Consider the following 16997-nt stretch of genomic DNA (forward strand, 5'->3'; position numbering starts at 1 on the left):
ACTTTTCTTGTTGTAATAAGACGACAACGACTTTTGTATTGTTGTCTTGCTGCTGATTTTCTTGTTGTTGTTGCTGCTGCTGTTGCTTTTTATACAATCTGCTTGCTGCTCATGACTTCATTTGGAATTCAGAAAACGAACGTTGCTCGCTGACAGAGGCAGAGGCACAGGCAGAGACACAGGCAGAGAGAGAGAGAGAAGAGCGCACAACGCATAAATGTAGGTGAATGGAGCATGAAGCAGCCGCCGACGTCGCAGTCGCAGTCGCCAGCAGCACAGACAATAACGACAAAGGCTAAAGAGTAGACGAGGTAGGATGGAATGGTGTGGGGTGGGGTGGGGTGCGGAGGTAGAGCAACGTTCAAACTCAACGAATCGTTTTGTTTTATGTACAAAAATTTGTTCAGCCTAAATACTTATTATGCGCGTAAAGCAGAACAATTTGCCAGACGCGACTCTTGCTTGTTGTTATTATTATTTTTATTATTATTGTTGTTGTTGTCACTTTTTAATGTGTGTATGTGGATAAATTGCTGAATATCCATGTTGTGCATGCATTTAAATGATATGCACATAATTAATGCGTGCGACTGTCTGTCTGCCTGCCTGTCTGCTCATGTGTGGACATCACCTGCCCTCGAGTTATGCTCTAATGATCATAATAAGAATACAGCCAACAGAAACAAGCGTACACAACACACACTCACACACACACACGCAGACGCACACACATATGCACTCGCACACACAATTATAATACGTAGAGTGACCTCAAATGCTTATCTGCATTTAACATGCGCTTTTTTCTTTTTTTTTTGGCAGCTGCTGCACTTACTTCACACACACACTCATATAATATACAAATAAATATATATATATATATACGCATACACACATTCAATTGGTTGTGTGTATTGAAGAGCAAGTTATGAGCATATTTGAAATGAGTTTTGACACAACGTTGATTTAACTTTATTATGCACAAACAGCAATTAAATGGGAATTAATTACAACGATTTCATTCGTTGGCTTTGGCTTTATTCACGCAACATTCGACAAACATCCGAGCGAACAACGATTCGACGATTCGACACTCGACTCGCGATTTTCTACTCTCGCACACGAAATTTTTACTCAACTATGGATTTTTTATTTTTTTTTGTTTTTGTTCACCTTGAAGGGTGCCAAGTGCGCTCGTATTGAAGCATAAGCTTTGATTTTCAGAACCATTTACGAATCTAAATTATGCTAACTACTTCACTTTTGCCTGTGCGCGCATTTGTTTTTGGAATTTTTCGACTGCCCAAAATTCCATTCACTAGTAGAAACTAGGGATGTGAAAAGCACACACACACATCGATATCATAAACACGACTATAATCAAACACATTCCTGGCAATACTATCGATATGACATTAATGATACGTTGCTCGTTTAGCGCTTACGTTACGCTTACGTGAGCTACGTTTCAAGTTACGTGCTATGAAATGTTAACTGACATTTAGACATCAATTATAATATGATGTTTTTCTCATGTTTACTCAATAATTTTTAACTAGATACAAATAATAATCAAGAATTAATACTACTAGAAGTGTCACACGAATTCCTGCCTTCGGATTGGATTTAGATGTAGATTGTCAGCAAAAACATTTACACAAATATAAACAATATTGTTAAGCAAATCAATTAGTAAACCAATGAAAAATCGTTTAAATTTGATTCTATGAAATTTAAATTTAACATGCGATTTCTACACATTGTAAATGTGCATACGATTCAGGTCTATCGGTATCGATTGCAGCCCTGACATGTGTAACAACAATGCGCGCGTAGCCGGCAAATACATTTTAAGAACTTTTAACTCCAATTGTGTCTTGATTGAGGATTCATTTGGTAGAATATACTAATTGGTGTTGTTAGAAGACCGTAACAATGTCCAGCGCGGCCATATTGATGTGCAGACAGCTGCTGTTTAGCCGTTGCATTCACGCCGGCCTCCTCAGCGTGGGCGTTCAGCTTGTGATGCTGATCACACTTTTATTGTGCGTCAACTTTCAACTTTGGCATCCGCTGGATTGGGCGGCTGACTCTCTGCGACAGGTGTGCAGCTGCTATCCATGGCTCGCGAGCATGCCGCTCATTGTCGCCGTCGCCTTCTACGTGATCACACTCTCCAAGCAGCGCCTCTCGGAGCGTCGCTATTGCCCCACACGCTACCGCTGGCTGATCCACCATGGACCACGTAAGCTTCTGTTCCTCATCGCCCATGTGTTCGTCGGCTATCTGACTGCCTGGCTATATACGACATATCTGCACACGGATTATCGGTATATCATCCACATATATGCATCCATATATCTGATACTAAAACCCACCGTTTATTTCATTTAGTCACTTGGTGTACAAATCCTTTGGACAGGACTGCCTGAATAGCTACCATGTGTTCTTGCTGGGCATGGGCATTACCAGCGGCTGTTATTATTTTGCCGCCAACTATATGCGTCAAGAGGTGGCCATGGAGTTCCCCATTATTGAACAGAAGCGCATCGAGAATCTGCGCGGGGTGCTATACGAAACCCTGCTAAAATCTCCACTTAAATCTTTGTGGGTCACGTTGGTCTATTCGATTGGCTTCTGGCTATTTGGTGGTTTGGTGCGGCACAGACTGACTCATCTGATTGGTGTGGACGCAGACGATCGCCTCCTGGGCATCTTGGACGTGGCCAGCAATGGACGACTGCTGTTCTATGCCTGGCTGCTAACCACTCAAATCGTGAGCAACATGCATCTCATGCAGCGCTTTAATCATGTGCTCCTATCCGAGCGGCTGCCGCTGGTCATTGCCCGCAGCCGGATGTCGGCCAATGCCAGTGAACAGGAGCTAACCGTGGCTTCCGTGCTGGGGCTCTTCGATATGTATGTGGCTCAGTGTTTGGCCGCCAGGTTTCTGTACGAGCATGCGCTGTGCAACAATTCGACAATTCGCCTGGAAATCTTTCAGCTTACGGAACCCGGCAATCATCCAGCCAATTGGCGTGCGCTATGCGACCAATGTCTCAGCATTGTAGCCACTTTTACTGAAGAGTTAATCGAATCCATGCAACACATCAGTTTGATTAAGGGCAACGAATCACATCTGGCAACGACTGCAGCGTTCATCGACAAAAAGGGTCCATTGCGAACTGAAAAGCTGCTGATCCGCCAATACAATCAGTTGCATGGCATTCGTCCGGCTAGCGCTGAGCCCACCCAGCAATGGGATGCCACGGACAGTGTACGCCACGTGCCCAATCGGTGCGAACGCGCCTTTATCAAGCTGGAGACAATGTTTCTGGGGCTTTTGCCACGCCTACCAGGCATCGTGTACCTCTTTGCCGAGTCGGATGGGGCCAAGACGGTGTTTCTAGTGGACAATGCGCTGCACGTGATCTGGCTGACACAGGCGCTGGCACATCTATGCGTCGCATCGATAAAACAGGATCGCTATGGCGTTGTCCAGGATGACTTGACGGCTATCATCAGGGCGCTGCACCGCCTCAAATGCGAACTGGACAAGCTGCACAGCGCGTTGCCCAGTTTGCGACCGAGCCACAGCAGCAACTACATTGTTCTGCGCGGCGCAATCCGTCGCAGTCTTTACAACATCTGCATATCGTTCCATGACTATCTGGGCGAAGTGATTCCCAATGGCGAGGAGCTGCGCCAGCTGCAGGCCTTTATCTGTCACGGATAGCAACTCACCCAACTCATCATCATCGACTAAGCACATATGTTAAGCATCCTTCTTTAGTTGTTCTTTCGTTTTGGTAACAATACAAATTAATAAATACAATTACATCATGTACAAATGACTTTTTACCTAACTATATGGTATCTGGTATTAAACATATACATAAATTAATTTGTTACATCTCAAGCAGTAATCAGCTCCAGATCCGCCTATTGCTCCTCTAATGCCACCGCGTACATCAGCAGCGCCACATTCTGCTCTAGTTCACGGACTCGTCATTGCTTTGCTGCTGCAGTTGCTGCCGCTGGCGCCTCGATTTTTTTCACAGCCTCGCCCAGTGATCTCTCCAGCTCGATGGCCAGCTCCTCCATCTGCTGCTGCGCCTGTTTGCCCTTTCGATCGCGGCCATCAATAAAAATTTGTGTTTGCAGAAAGTTGAGGGCACGAAATGCCATACCGCCTGTGGGGTCATAGAAACCCTCGTAGGTTTTTGGATTTCTAGCGCTGGCACTCTGATCGGGCGTATCGGGGTCAAATGGTACATACTCTTGCAGCGGCTCGTTGTGCCATCGGAATATGTTACGCGAATCTAATCACATAAAGTGGGTAAATTCATGGACATAAATATAGAGAGCTTTAAGAGAACACACCTAGATCCGCCAGAACGCGTGTCATTTCACGTATCTGCGCATCCTGACGCTCCAGACGAAAGTTCATTTCCGTCAGTGTGTTGGTCAGACGCATCTGTTCCATTTGCATGGCCTCGTTCTTTTTGGACTCCTTGATGCTTTGACGGGAGTACTCGAATATTAAAAGGCCGGCACCAATGGAAAAGATAATGAATTCGCCCAACAGATTGGCGCCCAGCTCAATGGCCATGGCTTCGGTTAGGGGCGGCACTGTAACTGGGCGGCCAAGATTCAGCGCCCACATCTTGGTCTTGACCTCCACCCAATTGTAAACTGTGTCGGCAGGCGAAATGTATTTAATTATTTGAATCATCGTCAAAATGCCAAAAGGAATTCGACTTACACTGCGCCGGCGGTATGCATATGTATTTCCTGAAGAATGGACTCGACTTGGCATTGGATTTCAGCACATTAGCAATGGGCTTGCTAATCTGTTTGATGGCCAGCGCACCAAGCTTGGCAGCGGGAAACACTCCAATAACCATCTCTTAAGCTGTTTTGTATTACAAAACCTCAGCACGGAAAAACTAAGGCAACCAGGGCTGGCGACAAATAAAAGCAATCGAACAGCTGTTTTTTTCAGCGTGGACGATAGACGATATGTGCACTACTTGAAAATATTCAAAGTTAATAAAATGTATGTATATGTATATACCTATTAAGTTTTATGATGAACCCTTCCGTTGTATTCAGTTAATTGGTGGTGCATTATTTGTATTTGTTTTTCCTGCCAGTCAAGCTGATGGATTAGCTCAGAGATATCCGATTGTAGCCTCTCTTCTTTAATTTTGAGATTGACATTTTTCTTCTGATCCTTGATAGCTTGCCTTTAACATTAATACATCAACTTTTACATTTTTTTTTTCCTATCGTCATACACTTTTGTGTTCGCTTACCTTGAGACCTCGTAAAATATCAGAGATAGGCCTAACAGAATCACAAAAAGCTCGCTTAAAATGTTTGCGCCCATCTCAGTGGCGTTTTTTTCTGGGAGGCGAGGAATCCGTTTGGGTTGCGGAAGTCCCAACATTTTTATTTTACATCTTGTCTCCAAAGAGTTTAGCAATTGACCAGCCGGAGCGCAAATATAATTTTTAAATAATAAGTTACGTTTCGCAATCTGTTTGAACCCTAGGCTAAGCGGAGTGGTAATTTGCTTAATGCCCAAAACGGCTATTTTTCCAATAGGAAATACACCGATTACCATGTTTTTTTAACAGAAAATTTTCAGAAAGCCAGCTGAATACGTATTTTGTTGGGTTTTGGCAATAAATGCAAAGTCACACAAAATAAAAAAAACACGGTTTATTTGTGCATATGACAATAAATCTTATTCATACACTTGCCAATTGAATTATTAACAAAAAATCTATTGGATAAGGTATTTACACATATTTACTTGGTGTTTATACGTTTTTAATTCAGAACCCTATGCAATTGATACAACTTGGCTTTAAGACTATAAATTTCATTAGTCTGAGCCATAACACGATCTTGCAATACTTCAATCTCTTTTATCAGTTTTTCCTTCTCTTCCTTTTGTTTATTATTTTTAATCTGATCATTTTTCGATTGGCTAAATAAACAACATGTATTATTAGTTAGCACCTTGACAGATTGGTATTGGCTTATTTACCGTAAAAACTCCAGTGAAATCAAGCTGGCACAAACTGTAAATAGGCATATCTCACCGATTAGGTTACTGCCAGTCTCAATAGCCATGGATTTGTTTAATGGTGGCACATACTTCGGTTGGCTCATGCCTATCATCCACATTTTAGATCTTACCCCAATCCAATGGTAGGCTAAGGTTCAGACCCTTCTCTAATTCATAATATTACACTTAAATAAGTTTGATGCTACTTACTTTGCGCTATTGGATTAACTAGATATGCTCTAAATGTTTGATTTGTTTCGGCAGTTTGCTTAATTACTTTGACAATGGGTTTACTTATTTGCCTGACAGCTAGCATACCTAGTTTTGCAAGAGGAAATGAAACCATGGTAAAACTTACAATTTGTGTTCAACAATGACTGTTACAACAATTAGTGAAGGAAAAGTCGATACACTCTTGCAATATAATATATATCCATCCGACACAGTATTGATTGCATTTACTATATTTAAATCAATACATAAATATATATATGTACATATATATATGTCATTAAAAAAACATTGCAAGTTATTTTACAGTTGTGCAAGCAAAATGTACAATTTGAAATGGCAGTGTCGCAAAGAAAACAAGCTTGAGCTATAAAAGTGCCGATAATTTATTACGACTTATCGTTCAAGATATCGGAGCTGTCAGTTCCGTTTCGATTATACGAATCTAACATCCCTAGTTCTTTAGTTTTGGACACTTGAATTGAGTCGAGAGCGGCATGCAGTGTGGTTTTACAATTTTATGAGAAAAATTAGACAAAAAAAGAAATCGACAAAAAATGGCGAATATTAATAACTTAAGCCTGAGTCCGGACGGATACTGTGTGTTTTGTTCAACGAAAACAAATCTCGTTTGCCATCGCTGTGGCGACTTCTATTGCACAAAAATATGCCAGCTGAAGGATTGGCCTAGTCATCGGTATATATGCTTCTCAATTCCAGCCTTGGTGCGTCCCAAGGGGTGCTCTGTCTTTTCCAATATCAATTCCACATATGCGCTAATTTCCTCTGACGCAGCTGCCCCAAGCAGCCTCGCTGCAGCAAATGCGCAGTCAGCTCAAAAATCGAATATTGAACTTGCCACAAACGGAACTGTGTCAGAATGCGATAAGAGCAAAATCAACAGAAATACAGTGATGAATAATACGTCTGCCACTCAGCCACCAATACCAATTGGTGATAATAAGAATAACAACAACAGCAGCTCAAATAACATTACTTCAAAGGAAATTCCATTCAAACCCACTTATGCCCATGTGGCCATGCCTCTAAATAATAGCATTGTTTATGTCACTGGATTTCGATGGCCGAATCGCTGTTTTATACGCGACGCCAGCGAAACTGCTGAGAAAGCTCATTTGGAAATTTGTCAGAAGGTATGTGTGTGTAGATGCCACAATCCTTGTGGCATCTTTAATGAGTTGATTTTTCATATATGCATGCATGTATTTTCGATATAAATATGAAATTATTTCTGATCATTTGTTAAAAACATTTACTAATGTATAACTTATGCTAGGTGAATTTATTAGGCAAGAATCAGCCAAAATTGAAGAAATTAATCCCTGGTGGCCTCGCGCTGGCCAAATACAATGGGCTCTTCCAGCGCGTTAAAATTGTGGGTAAACCTTATTCAACTAGTCGACTTCACTTCATCGATCTAGGCATGATGAATGCTTCAAATATAGCTGAAATGCGCGAGATTAGTAGCGAACTCTTGGAGCTGCCTTGCCACAACTTGGAGGTGCAGATAAAGGATGTGTCCAACAATAAACTTACCGAACACATCAACAATTTTCTCAAGCATTTCGATGGTAAAAAATTTATACTAACCAATATCAATGGCTGGAATGTTGAACTGCTGCATGTAGAGACGCATAAATCGATGAATGAACAAATACGCGATTTCTGTTCGAATGCACAGGCTTATAGTACACATTCTACGAAACCCACACAGCATACCAAGAACAATCCTGATCCCAAAAGGGCTGCTGATGTAACAGAAATATCCGTTGATCCGTACCTAAATTCGGCTGAACACAAACCTGAAATGATAATGGATCGCACTACTGTTGCCAACCATGCGCAGATTGCCAAAACAGAAAGGATGTCAGAAGTTATTGAAATCAAATTGGATAAAGAATCAATAAGATCTGAAACGAAGCCCAAAGCGAGTGTGCCATTTAATAATTCGAATAAAATCAAATCAGAAATAGCAAACTTGCAACTTATGTTGAAAAAGGCCAAACACGAGCAGATTGCCAAAACCGAAAATATCTCAAATGCCAATGAAATCAAATTGGATAAAGAATCAAGAAGCTCAGAAATAACCAATTTGCAACTTATGTTGAAAAAGGATCAAACTACTGTGGCCAGCAACGAGCAGACTTCTAAAACACAAAATATCGCAGATGCCAATAAAATCAAATTAGATAAAGAATCAATAAGCTCTGAAATAACCAATTTGCAAAAGGATCAAACTACTGTGGCCAGCAACGAGCAGACTTCTAAAACAGAAAATATCGCAGATGCCAATGAAATCAAATTGGATAAACAATTAATAAGCTCTGAAACGAAGCCCAAAGCGAGTGTGCCGTTTAATAATTCGATTAAAAGCAAATCAGAAATAGAAAATTTGCAACTTCTGTTAACAAAGGCCAAACACGAGCAGATTGCCAAAACAGAAAATATCTCAAATGCCAATGAAATCAAATTGGATAAAGAATCAAGAAGCTCAGAAATAACCAATTTGCAACTTATGTTGAAAAATGATCAAACTACTGTGGCCAGCAACGAGCAGACTTCTAAAACACAAAATATCGCAGATGCCAATAAAATCAAATTAGATAAAGAATCAATAAGCTCTGAAATATCCAATTTGCAAAAGGATCAAACTACTGTGGCCAGCAACGAGCAGACTTCTAAAACAGGAAATATCGCAGATGCCAATAAAATCAAATTGGATAATGAATCAATAAGCTCTGAATCGAAGCCCAAAGCGAATGGGCTATTAAATTTGGGTGCCATTGAAACTATTCCAACTTCAGTTTTAGCACGAGAAGCAACCTCTAGAGTTCAGGCTGAAACAAAGAAAAGTCCAGCAAAAGCATTTGTTTCTATGCCTCCTGTTACGCCAATTATTGTAAGCGAACCGAAAATCCCCACAAATAATACGACTAAACCTGATGTGGAACCTGTATTAATTCCAGTACGTAGCCTTATATCAAATGTCAAATCGTTCAAATACCATTTAAAATTTGTATCTTCAGCCCTTTGAATTTAAGCGCCTCACCAGCCAATCTAATGGGGGACTCGATATTTTCATTGTGGATAATGCGAACGTTTCACGAGGCATCTTTGGCAGTTTCGACAGCAATAATGCACGCGACTTCTCCGATCTGCATTCTCGCTTGTCCGAATTCAAGGACTCACAGCCCTACAGACCGATGTAAGTGGATTAAAGTCAAATTTGAAATATATTATTCTACTGTATATTGTAGGATAAGGGAATACGTTATTGCAAAATTTGAAGATGTTTGGTATCGTGCCCGAGTGATCAGAATAATACAAAATCAGCTAGATTGTACATACAACGTAATGTTTCTGGACTTTACCAATGTGGCCTTTGTCACCGAGCAGGACATTCGCCGTTATCCAGCTGACTTGACAGTGCCCTGCTTTACCAGCGTTTGCCTGATTGAAGGTAAATTGATTATAATGAATTATGGTAATACAAATATTTTAAACATAATTCTCAGACATGCCACATCGACCGACTACGGACCAGATCAACTTTTTGGAAAAAAAACTGCAAATGAACAGCCTTTTGCACATTGATAGTGTTAACTATAGACCACATACCGATATCGCCTTGATTAAGTGCGATAGCTTGATAGAAGGACTTGCTAAAATGATGTGATACAGTTCCCTTTTCACTTGAGGTTTTAATGTCTTTTTGATTTGAAACAGTTAACATTTATTGTGACTAATGTAATTGCACCTCCAACTAATTATGACAATATGCAATTTCGATTTTGTACAAGTTTTTATACAAATGTTGTAGATAATATTTGCTAATAAATTCGGATTCTAATAGGTATCAATCATAATAACATGCATTTTCAAATATCGATAGTTGAAACGTACCGCCACAACTACTACAATATATCGATAAAAAGACATGCATTTCGATATCGAATTTCTTTAAACTTTCTGTTTTGGCGTATCGAAAAAAGTTCTTAGTCGCAAAACAGATCGCCCGCAACTCGCAACTCGTAATCTGTGTTTGGTGTATTCCCAGCCTGTGCATTTAAAATAAATTTATTCCAAAACAGGAGTAACAATACATCTATACCCAATCGTTACTTTTCATACTCAGTGAAGGTAAATATATACATTTTTAAGTTGTCTATTATCATACTGCATAAGTACACCTAGTGAATACATACAAGTCATCCATGAAGAATGATGACTTCAGTGCGTAACTGTAAGTGCTCGTTTCGCAAATATGGTAACATTGTTGTTTTTTTTTTTTTGTTGATGATGGAAGCGATTTGCCCACACCGTGAGAATAGAACAATCCAGTCACTTTTATACATACATACGTATAGCAGTACACACACACACTTGTGCGGCCGGTTAATACGCGGGTAAAAAAGATGTAAAGGTGAAATAGAAGTCATTCCATACAAAAGCTTGTCCACATATAAAGCAAACACGCCATAAGAAAATGCAATAGTAATCACCAAGTGCTATATATATATATATAAATATATAAATATATATTTAAATCAAATCGAAATTATTATCGCAATTACATTTGAAGAACAAAAAAATGAACGCAAACACATACAAAATGTATTTTTGCTTATAAAATTGAGGACGTCCAACAACGTGTTGATATGCTTTACAATGCTAATGATAATTCGCCGGCTTTTTTCTTGAAATTGCATGCTTTTTGCTTGATTTTTTTAATGGAATGCATATTTTGGTTTACTATTCCAAAATATTGTGACAATAACCTTCGTGCAAGGTTCAAGGGCAGAGACTAACAGCCTTTGGAAATGGATAAAAGCGCAAGCACTTTCACCTAAAGAGAACTTTTGGTTGTTGTTATCTAGATTAGGAAAAGCACTCGAAGCAAAAGCTTTGCCGCCGCTCTTGTGTCTGTCACAAGGTAGGCACCCCCGCAGCTGGCGTCGAACGCATTCTCTTCGTGTGAAAGGCGTGAGAGTGAATGAGTGAGCATGCGTGCTGTACGCCTCTCTTTTCTGCACTGAGATTAAAATACCCTTTCAAATTGTATTCCCATTATGTGACGAACTGTGGACATATCTTAGATCCTCATATACTCATATGTTGTTCTATTCTTCTATTTGAATGCCGGCGAGTAGCTCAAGATAATTTGGCAAAACGTATCAGTTGAAAGATTAATTGTACTCTTTGAATTAGAGGGTATTTAATTATCGACAACCCCAAAGATAACAAGATTTCAAGGTTCCACACGTCATTGTCGGCGTCTTGCTGTGTGTTTTTAAAAGCTGATAATTAGAAAATGTATTACGCATACGTACGTATATATATATATATATATATATATATATATATATATATATTCTTCAACAAACAGCTGACGATCAGTGTTTTTTTGTTTACACTGGCAACAGTCCCAAGATTTGTTGAACTCATTTGCGAAACCGACTGAGTTAATCGCAATATTCATGCTAGGCAGGCAACGGCAGCGACAGATAACTCCCAAGCTTTCCGCACAGTTTTTCGATAAATTTTTGTCGTAATGTCTCTCATCATTATCGTGCTTGGGTGGCTTTTAGGGGTGGCCTGTTGCCGCTGACGGACTCTTTTCTGTTTGCCGTTCTCTTTCTCTGTTCATTTTTTTCCCCGTTTTCAACAGAGTCTCGTGGTTTTGCTCTCATTTGTTCATTGCATTACCGATATTCTGAATGCCTTGCCAAAATTTTCCACCAAAACTCGCAGTGAACGGCAGTCGAGCATTGTGTGCTGTTGTGTGAAAAACCCCAGTGTGCTTAGGTTTTCAACGCAAAAATTCTTGCCGTGCAACGCTTCGCAACTCACTGTTTTGTGCATATCCGTATCCGTGTCGGTCAATATTCTAAATATAATTCTCGTAACTTGTACAGCCTTCAGCAATTAGGCAACAAAATGGTTAACGTATCCATTTATGACGAGGCTCCGACGCTAAAGGTAAAATCCAGCCAGCCGGGGTATACAGCCCACTGTCAAAGTCAATGTCAAATTTATTGCGCTAAATATCTATGAAGATATTTATATGTAGTCACTCAATGTACCTCACATCAAGTCTATATGAAAACTGTAGAAGTTTTCTTTACATTTTGCTTCTTTGCGAAAATGATAATTATGCAACGGTTTTTTTTGAGCTTTTTGCTGCAATTGCATATTCTGTGACCTTCGACGTTGCAGCGCAGTTGCCGATGCGAAAATCTTTCCTATCTATCAGTCTTTCATCAGAACATATGTAGTTCTCCCACTCTCGCTCTCTTTGGCTTATTCTCCTCTCTCGTGCGTTTGGGTTTCAGCTCATGTGCTCACTCTGTTTACCTTATGTGGGAGTGGGTTGGATATATCGATATAATAAACCATAAACCGCTGAAGCCAACAATTGTTATTTTTTTTTTGTTTTTTCTTTTAGTTTTTTTGTTTTGGTTGTCCACCTCATTAACAATGATAATTATTTTTGGCAATTGGCAATCGTATGCTACATAATAATCTATTCAATTTTTATCGCAGCCCAACGAAGTACCGCAAAACATGGCTGCCGGAGCTGATACCCAATTGGAACACATGTGCCGCCTGCAGTTCGACTCGCCCGTTCCCCATGTGCGTCTGTCCGGCATTGTGTGCACCATTGGCCCCGCATCGCGCAGCGTCGAGATGTTGGAGAAGATGATTGCCACCGGCATGAATGTGGCCCGTATGAATTTTTCGCACGGATCGCACGAATATCACGCCGAGACAGTGGCCAATGTGCGTACGGCTGTCAAGAACTATTCGGCCAAGTTGGGCTACGAGCATCCCGTTGCCATTGCTTTGGATACCAAGGGTCCTGAAATCCGTACTGGTCTCATTGCCGGCAGCGGTACAGCTGAGATTGATCTAAAGAAGGGCGATACCATCAAGTTGTCCACCAACAAGGATTTCCTTGAGAATGGCTCCCCGGAGGTAATCTATGTGGACTATGTGAACATCGTCAACGTTGTTAAACCGGGCAATCGTGTCTTTGTCGACGATGGTCTCATCTCGCTGGTGGTGCGCGAAGTAAGCAAGGACACCGTTGTCTGCGAGGTGGAGAACGGTGGTGCACTCGGCTCCCGCAAGGGTGTCAATCTGCCCGGCGTCCCCGTCGATTTGCCCGCTGTGTCCGAGAAGGACAAGTCTGACTTGCTCTTCGGCGTAGAACAGGATGTGGACATGGTCTTTGCTTCTTTCATTCGCAATGCTGCCGCTCTGACAGAAATTCGCAATGTGCTGGGCGAGAAGGGCAAGAACATCAAGATCATCTCCAAGATTGAGAACCAACAGGGCATGCACAATCTGGACGAAATTATTGAGGCTGGTGATGGCATCATGGTTGCCCGTGGTGATCTGGGCATTGAGATACCCGCCGAGAAGGTGTTCCTCGCTCAGAAGGCAATGATTGCACGTTGCAACAAGGCTGGCAAACCAGTTATTTGCGCCACCCAGATGCTGGAGTCCATGGTGAAGAAGCCGCGTCCCACGCGTGCCGAAATCTCTGATGTGGCCAATGCAGTGCTCGATGGCGCCGACTGTGTCATGTTGTCTGGCGAGACAGCCAAGGGCGAATATCCGCTGGAGTGTGTGCTGACCATGGCCAAGACCTGCAAGGAGGCTGAAGCTGCTCTGTGGCATCAGAATCTGTTTACCGATTTAGTTCGTGGCGCCTCTGCAAATACTTTGGATGCTCCACATGCGGCGGCAATTGCTGCCGTCGAGGCGGCCAACAAAGCCAAGGCAGCTGCCATTGTGGTGATCACCACCAGCGGCAAGTCCGCCTTCCTGGTGAGCAAATATCGCCCACGTTGCCCCATTATTGCCGTTACGCGTTTCCCGCAAACCGCTCGTCAGGCTCACCTGTACCGTGGCCTGGTTCCACTCATTTACAAGGGTAAGTCACATCTCAACTGCTACAGCTCATGGGCATCATTTAATAAGTAATCGAATTTTTGCAGAAGCTGCTCAGCCCGATTGGCTGAAGGATGTCGATTTGCGTGTCCAGTTCGGTTTGCAGGTGGGCAAGAAGAACGGCTTCATCAAAACTGGGGATTCTGTTGTCATTGTTACCGGCTGGAAGCAGGGATCCGGCTTCACCAACACCATTCGTATTGTGTAAGTAATCTAAATAAAGAGAGAGAGAGAGAGAGATCTGACTAATCTAGTATTACATCTTACAGAACCGTCGAATAAACCTGATCGCTGTACCGCAGTGAAAGCGTTCTAAGCGCTTTATGCTTGCATCAATTATTGTTATTAACCAAGTTAATTTATTACAAAATTCTCAACAAAATATATACGGACTATCAGTAAATCGAAATTGGAAACATCTAACCGCTGCCAAAGCGCCACAGTTGGAGCTCCCAGGCGTGGGGCCCTTAACACAAACACACACATAAAGAAATAATGTATCATTGTTAAACATAGCGTTCTTTATAGCAACAAGGAATAATAAAAACTAATCCATATATGTATACAAATAAATAAGCGTTAGACACATTTGTGCGAGTCGGGTGCATATTTATGAAATTTGATTAGATTTCTCGAAATATAGTATTGGTTTTAAGTTCAAATTAATTTGTCAGGCCTTACAAAATTTGTAATCGTATTAATTTTCGTTATTGGCTGAAAAAATCGCTAATCATGACGTACATTGTGCGGAGTGCATGTCGTTTGTCACCATGGATGGTGCCTCGAGATACCGCTAGCTACTCTAAGAATGCCAAAATTGTGAGCGACCTGCTTGTTGTGTAATCTTTTGTGTATTGTATATATGTTAACTGACCAAACATGCAGGCCTCACAACCGGTGGTGCAGCTTGATCGTGGTCCCTTTGCCTCACAATTGGACTACAAATCCCGATTGCAGTTTAATGCGCCCACCTTAGATTATGCGCTGAGCGGAATCATTTGCACAATTGGTCCTGCTACCAATAAGCCGGAGACAATCGTGAAGCTAATCGAGGCAGGGATGCGAGTGGTGCGCCTAAATTTCTCGCACGGAACGCACGAATACCACTGCAGGACGATACAAGCGGCGCGCAAGGCTATCGATTGCTATACGCATAAGATGGGGGTGCACAAGCCAGTGGCCATTGCATTGGACACCAAGGGGCCAGAGATACGCACAGGTCAAAATGAGGGCAGCGATACGGCTATAATTGTACTCAAGCGGGGCGATAAAATCAAGTTAACTACCGATAAGAGCGTGGAGAACAAAGGCAACAAGAACATGATATACGTTGACTATGAAAAACTCAGCCTGATTATTAAGCCGGAAAATATAATATACATCGACGACGGACTTATATCAATGCGGGTGCTGCAAGTCACCGGCAACCAGATTGTCTGCGAGGTGGTGAATGGCGGAAAACTCGGTTCGCGCAAAGGTGTTAATTTGCCTGGTACACCCGTTGATTTGCCCAGCATTTCAGAGAGAGATAAATTGGATCTGAAGTTTGGCGTTGAGCAAGATGTGGACATGATCTTTACCTCTTTCATTCGTGACGCTACGGCCATCGATGAAATTCGTAAAATTCTGGGGACCGTTGGAAAGCATATAAAGATCATATCAAAAATTGAGAACCAACAGGGTCTGCAAAATATTGACAGCATCATCGCCGCTTCAGATGGTGTTATGGTGGCTCGTGGTGATCTTGGAATCGAAATTTCCACCGAGCAAGTCGTACTGGCCCAAAAATGCATAATTGCGAAATGTAACAAGATGGGCAAGCCAGTTATCTGTGCCACCCAGATGCTAGCTTCCATGGAGGATAATCCGCGACCAACTCGATCCGAGGCTTCAGATGTTGGCAATGCCATATTCGATGGCGCCGACTGTGTAATGCTGTCCGGTGAAACAGCCAAGGGCATGTATCCCGTGGAGTGCGTCAGATGCATGACGGATCTATGTTCAAAGGTTGAGTCTGTCCTATGGTACGAGCAGATGCAAAATGAGATGAAGACCGTGGTACAGTCATCAACGTCAGATAACTTATCGGCGATTACTTTGGGCATCACTGAAATCGCATCTTTGAGTCGAGCGAATGCCATAGTTATAGTCAGTCCATGTCCGTTAATGGCTCAATTGATAAGTCAGTTTCGCCCAAGGTGTCCGATTGTCTTTGTTACGGGTAATCCGAGGGTAGCCAGGCAATCGGTACTTTATCGCGGTGTCTGTCCGCTTGTTCCTGAGGCAATGGCGAATGGTTGCATCGATTTTGCCCGTATTCTGACAATGAGTTTAGAACAAATGGCCAAACTGAAAATTATAAATGTCGACCAGACGCTTAAAGTGATGTCTGTAAATGCCTTAAAGGCAGATAAGATCTCTTTCCGACTCCTCCACATGAAGCAAAAATCTCAGGAAACAAAATGCAAGGAAACGGCCGCAATAAAAGCAAAGTGCTCTGCAAAAATCACAAATTGCTTTAAAAAATCCTGATCAAATGAAATCACAGGGTTAAACCCATTTGGAAAAAGAAATAAAATTGGCATTGACAGAAATCAGATTTTAAATGTCTACATTTTTAAATATTATTGTTTAATAAAAAGCATCTCCTTATCTTAAATTTCTTTTGTACGTTAGAATGAAAAACTTTCAAACCGTTATTAAAAACTGC

The 16997-nt window shown here is 41.6% G+C and overlaps 6 protein-coding genes across 9 annotated transcripts; 4 read left to right on the forward strand and 2 right to left on the reverse strand.

Moving 5' to 3' along the window:
* The first annotated feature begins 1792 nt into the window (after positions 1 to 1792).
* Positions 1793 to 3851, forward strand: LOC6568121 (nucleoporin Ndc1). The gene is made up of 2 exons (XM_001994910.2): positions 1793 to 2330; positions 2395 to 3851. Exons 1-2 carry the CDS (start codon positions 1936 to 1938, stop codon positions 3734 to 3736), a joined length of 1737 nt encoding a protein of 578 aa, XP_001994946.1. The 5' UTR covers positions 1793 to 1935; the 3' UTR covers positions 3737 to 3851.
* On the reverse strand, positions 3771 to 5583 carry LOC6568120 (putative OPA3-like protein CG13603). Its single transcript, XM_001994909.3, has 5 exons — positions 5319 to 5583; positions 5078 to 5249; positions 4766 to 4992; positions 4384 to 4695; positions 3771 to 4322 (listed from the first exon to the last, which is right to left on the reverse strand). Exons 3-5 carry the CDS (start codon positions 4905 to 4907, stop codon positions 4009 to 4011), a joined length of 768 nt encoding a protein of 255 aa, XP_001994945.1. The 5' UTR covers positions 4908 to 4992; positions 5078 to 5249; positions 5319 to 5583; the 3' UTR covers positions 3771 to 4008.
* Positions 5584 to 5767: 184 nt separating this feature from the next.
* LOC116805856 (putative OPA3-like protein CG13603) lies at positions 5768 to 6437 on the reverse strand. Its single transcript, XM_032740698.1, has 3 exons — positions 6290 to 6437; positions 6059 to 6227; positions 5768 to 5998 (listed from the first exon to the last, which is right to left on the reverse strand). Exons 1-3 carry the CDS (start codon positions 6423 to 6425, stop codon positions 5839 to 5841), a joined length of 465 nt encoding a protein of 154 aa, XP_032596589.1. The 5' UTR covers positions 6426 to 6437; the 3' UTR covers positions 5768 to 5838.
* A 329-nt stretch (positions 6438 to 6766) lies between these two features.
* On the forward strand, positions 6767 to 10197 carry LOC6568117. Of its 3 annotated transcripts, none has more exons than XM_032740592.2 (6): positions 6815 to 7464; positions 7608 to 8856; positions 8974 to 9296; positions 9358 to 9536; positions 9589 to 9791; positions 9847 to 10197. In XM_032740592.2, exons 1-6 carry the CDS (start codon positions 6868 to 6870, stop codon positions 10005 to 10007), a joined length of 2712 nt encoding a protein of 903 aa, XP_032596483.2. In that variant the 5' UTR covers positions 6815 to 6867; the 3' UTR covers positions 10008 to 10197. The 3 variants fall into 3 exon arrangements, with proteins under 3 accessions (XP_001994942.3, XP_032596483.2, XP_032596482.2); XM_032740591.2 differs by having other exon boundaries at positions 7608 to 8444; positions 8562 to 9296; XM_001994906.3 differs by having other exon boundaries at positions 6767 to 7464; positions 7608 to 9296.
* Positions 10198 to 10387: 190 nt separating this feature from the next.
* On the forward strand, positions 10388 to 14860 carry LOC6568116 (pyruvate kinase). Of its 2 annotated transcripts, none has more exons than XM_032740819.2 (4): positions 10388 to 10471; positions 12875 to 14270; positions 14335 to 14491; positions 14557 to 14860. In XM_032740819.2, the coding sequence occupies exons 2-4, from the start codon at positions 12896 to 12898 to the stop codon at positions 14567 to 14569; spliced, it is 1545 nt and encodes a 514-aa protein (XP_032596710.1). In that variant the 5' UTR covers positions 10388 to 10471; positions 12875 to 12895; the 3' UTR covers positions 14570 to 14860. The 2 variants fall into 2 exon arrangements, with proteins under 2 accessions (XP_032596710.1, XP_001994941.1); XM_001994905.3 differs by lacking the exon at positions 10388 to 10471 and adding an exon at positions 12033 to 12310.
* A 66-nt stretch (positions 14861 to 14926) lies between these two features.
* On the forward strand, positions 14927 to 16946 carry LOC6568115 (pyruvate kinase). The gene is made up of 2 exons (XM_001994904.3): positions 14927 to 15106; positions 15173 to 16946. Exons 1-2 carry the CDS (start codon positions 15020 to 15022, stop codon positions 16817 to 16819), a joined length of 1734 nt encoding a protein of 577 aa, XP_001994940.3. The 5' UTR covers positions 14927 to 15019; the 3' UTR covers positions 16820 to 16946.
* Positions 16947 to 16997: the final 51 nt, after the last annotated feature.

The sequence above is a fragment of the Drosophila grimshawi genome, unplaced genomic scaffold (genome assembly GCF_018153295.1).
Source record: "Drosophila grimshawi isolate 15287-2541.00 unplaced genomic scaffold, ASM1815329v1 contig_311, whole genome shotgun sequence".
Taxonomy (NCBI): Eukaryota; Metazoa; Arthropoda; class Insecta; order Diptera; family Drosophilidae; genus Drosophila; species Drosophila grimshawi.

What these genes read in the sequence shown, in the direction of transcription:
- LOC6568121 (XM_001994910.2), top strand. Translation starts at nt 1,936, where the DNA reads ATGTCCAGCGCGGCCATATTGATGTGCAGACAGCTGCTGTTTAGCCGT. An exon ending in TATCTGCACACGGATTATCG is followed by an intron (nt 2,331 to 2,394) that starts GTATATCATCCA and finishes TATTTCATTTAG; the next exon opens with TCACTTGGTGTACAAATCCT.
- LOC6568120 (XM_001994909.3), bottom strand. Translation starts at nt 4,907, where the DNA reads ATGGTTATTGGAGTGTTTCCCGCTGCCAAGCTTGGTGCGCTGGCCATC. An exon ending in ATGCATACCGCCGGCGCAGT is followed by an intron (nt 4,696 to 4,765) that starts GTAAGTCGAATT and finishes CTGCCGACACAG; the next exon opens with TTTACAATTGGGTGGAGGTC. An exon ending in ACGCGTTCTGGCGGATCTAG is followed by an intron (nt 4,323 to 4,383) that starts GTGTGTTCTCTT and finishes TTATGTGATTAG; the next exon opens with ATTCGCGTAACATATTCCGA.
- LOC116805856 (XM_032740698.1), bottom strand. Translation starts at nt 6,425, where the DNA reads ATGGTTTCATTTCCTCTTGCAAAACTAGGTATGCTAGCTGTCAGGCAA. An exon ending in AGTTAATCCAATAGCGCAAA is followed by an intron (nt 6,228 to 6,289) that starts GTAAGTAGCATC and finishes TCTGAACCTTAG; the next exon opens with CCTACCATTGGATTGGGGTA. An exon ending in ATTTCACTGGAGTTTTTACG is followed by an intron (nt 5,999 to 6,058) that starts GTAAATAAGCCA and finishes TTGTTTATTTAG; the next exon opens with CCAATCGAAAAATGATCAGA.
- LOC6568117 (XM_001994906.3), top strand. Translation starts at nt 6,868, where the DNA reads ATGGCGAATATTAATAACTTAAGCCTGAGTCCGGACGGATACTGTGTG. An exon ending in TGGAACCTGTATTAATTCCA is followed by an intron (nt 9,297 to 9,357) that starts GTACGTAGCCTT and finishes TTGTATCTTCAG; the next exon opens with CCCTTTGAATTTAAGCGCCT. An exon ending in TCACAGCCCTACAGACCGAT is followed by an intron (nt 9,537 to 9,588) that starts GTAAGTGGATTA and finishes TGTATATTGTAG; the next exon opens with GATAAGGGAATACGTTATTG.
- LOC6568116 (XM_001994905.3), top strand. Translation starts at nt 12,269, where the DNA reads ATGGTTAACGTATCCATTTATGACGAGGCTCCGACGCTAAAG. An exon ending in ACGAGGCTCCGACGCTAAAG is followed by an intron (nt 12,311 to 12,874) that starts GTAAAATCCAGC and finishes TTTTTATCGCAG; the next exon opens with CCCAACGAAGTACCGCAAAA. An exon ending in GGTTCCACTCATTTACAAGG is followed by an intron (nt 14,271 to 14,334) that starts GTAAGTCACATC and finishes GAATTTTTGCAG; the next exon opens with AAGCTGCTCAGCCCGATTGG.
- LOC6568115 (XM_001994904.3), top strand. Translation starts at nt 15,020, where the DNA reads ATGACGTACATTGTGCGGAGTGCATGTCGTTTGTCACCATGGATGGTG. An exon ending in ACTCTAAGAATGCCAAAATT is followed by an intron (nt 15,107 to 15,172) that starts GTGAGCGACCTG and finishes CCAAACATGCAG; the next exon opens with GCCTCACAACCGGTGGTGCA.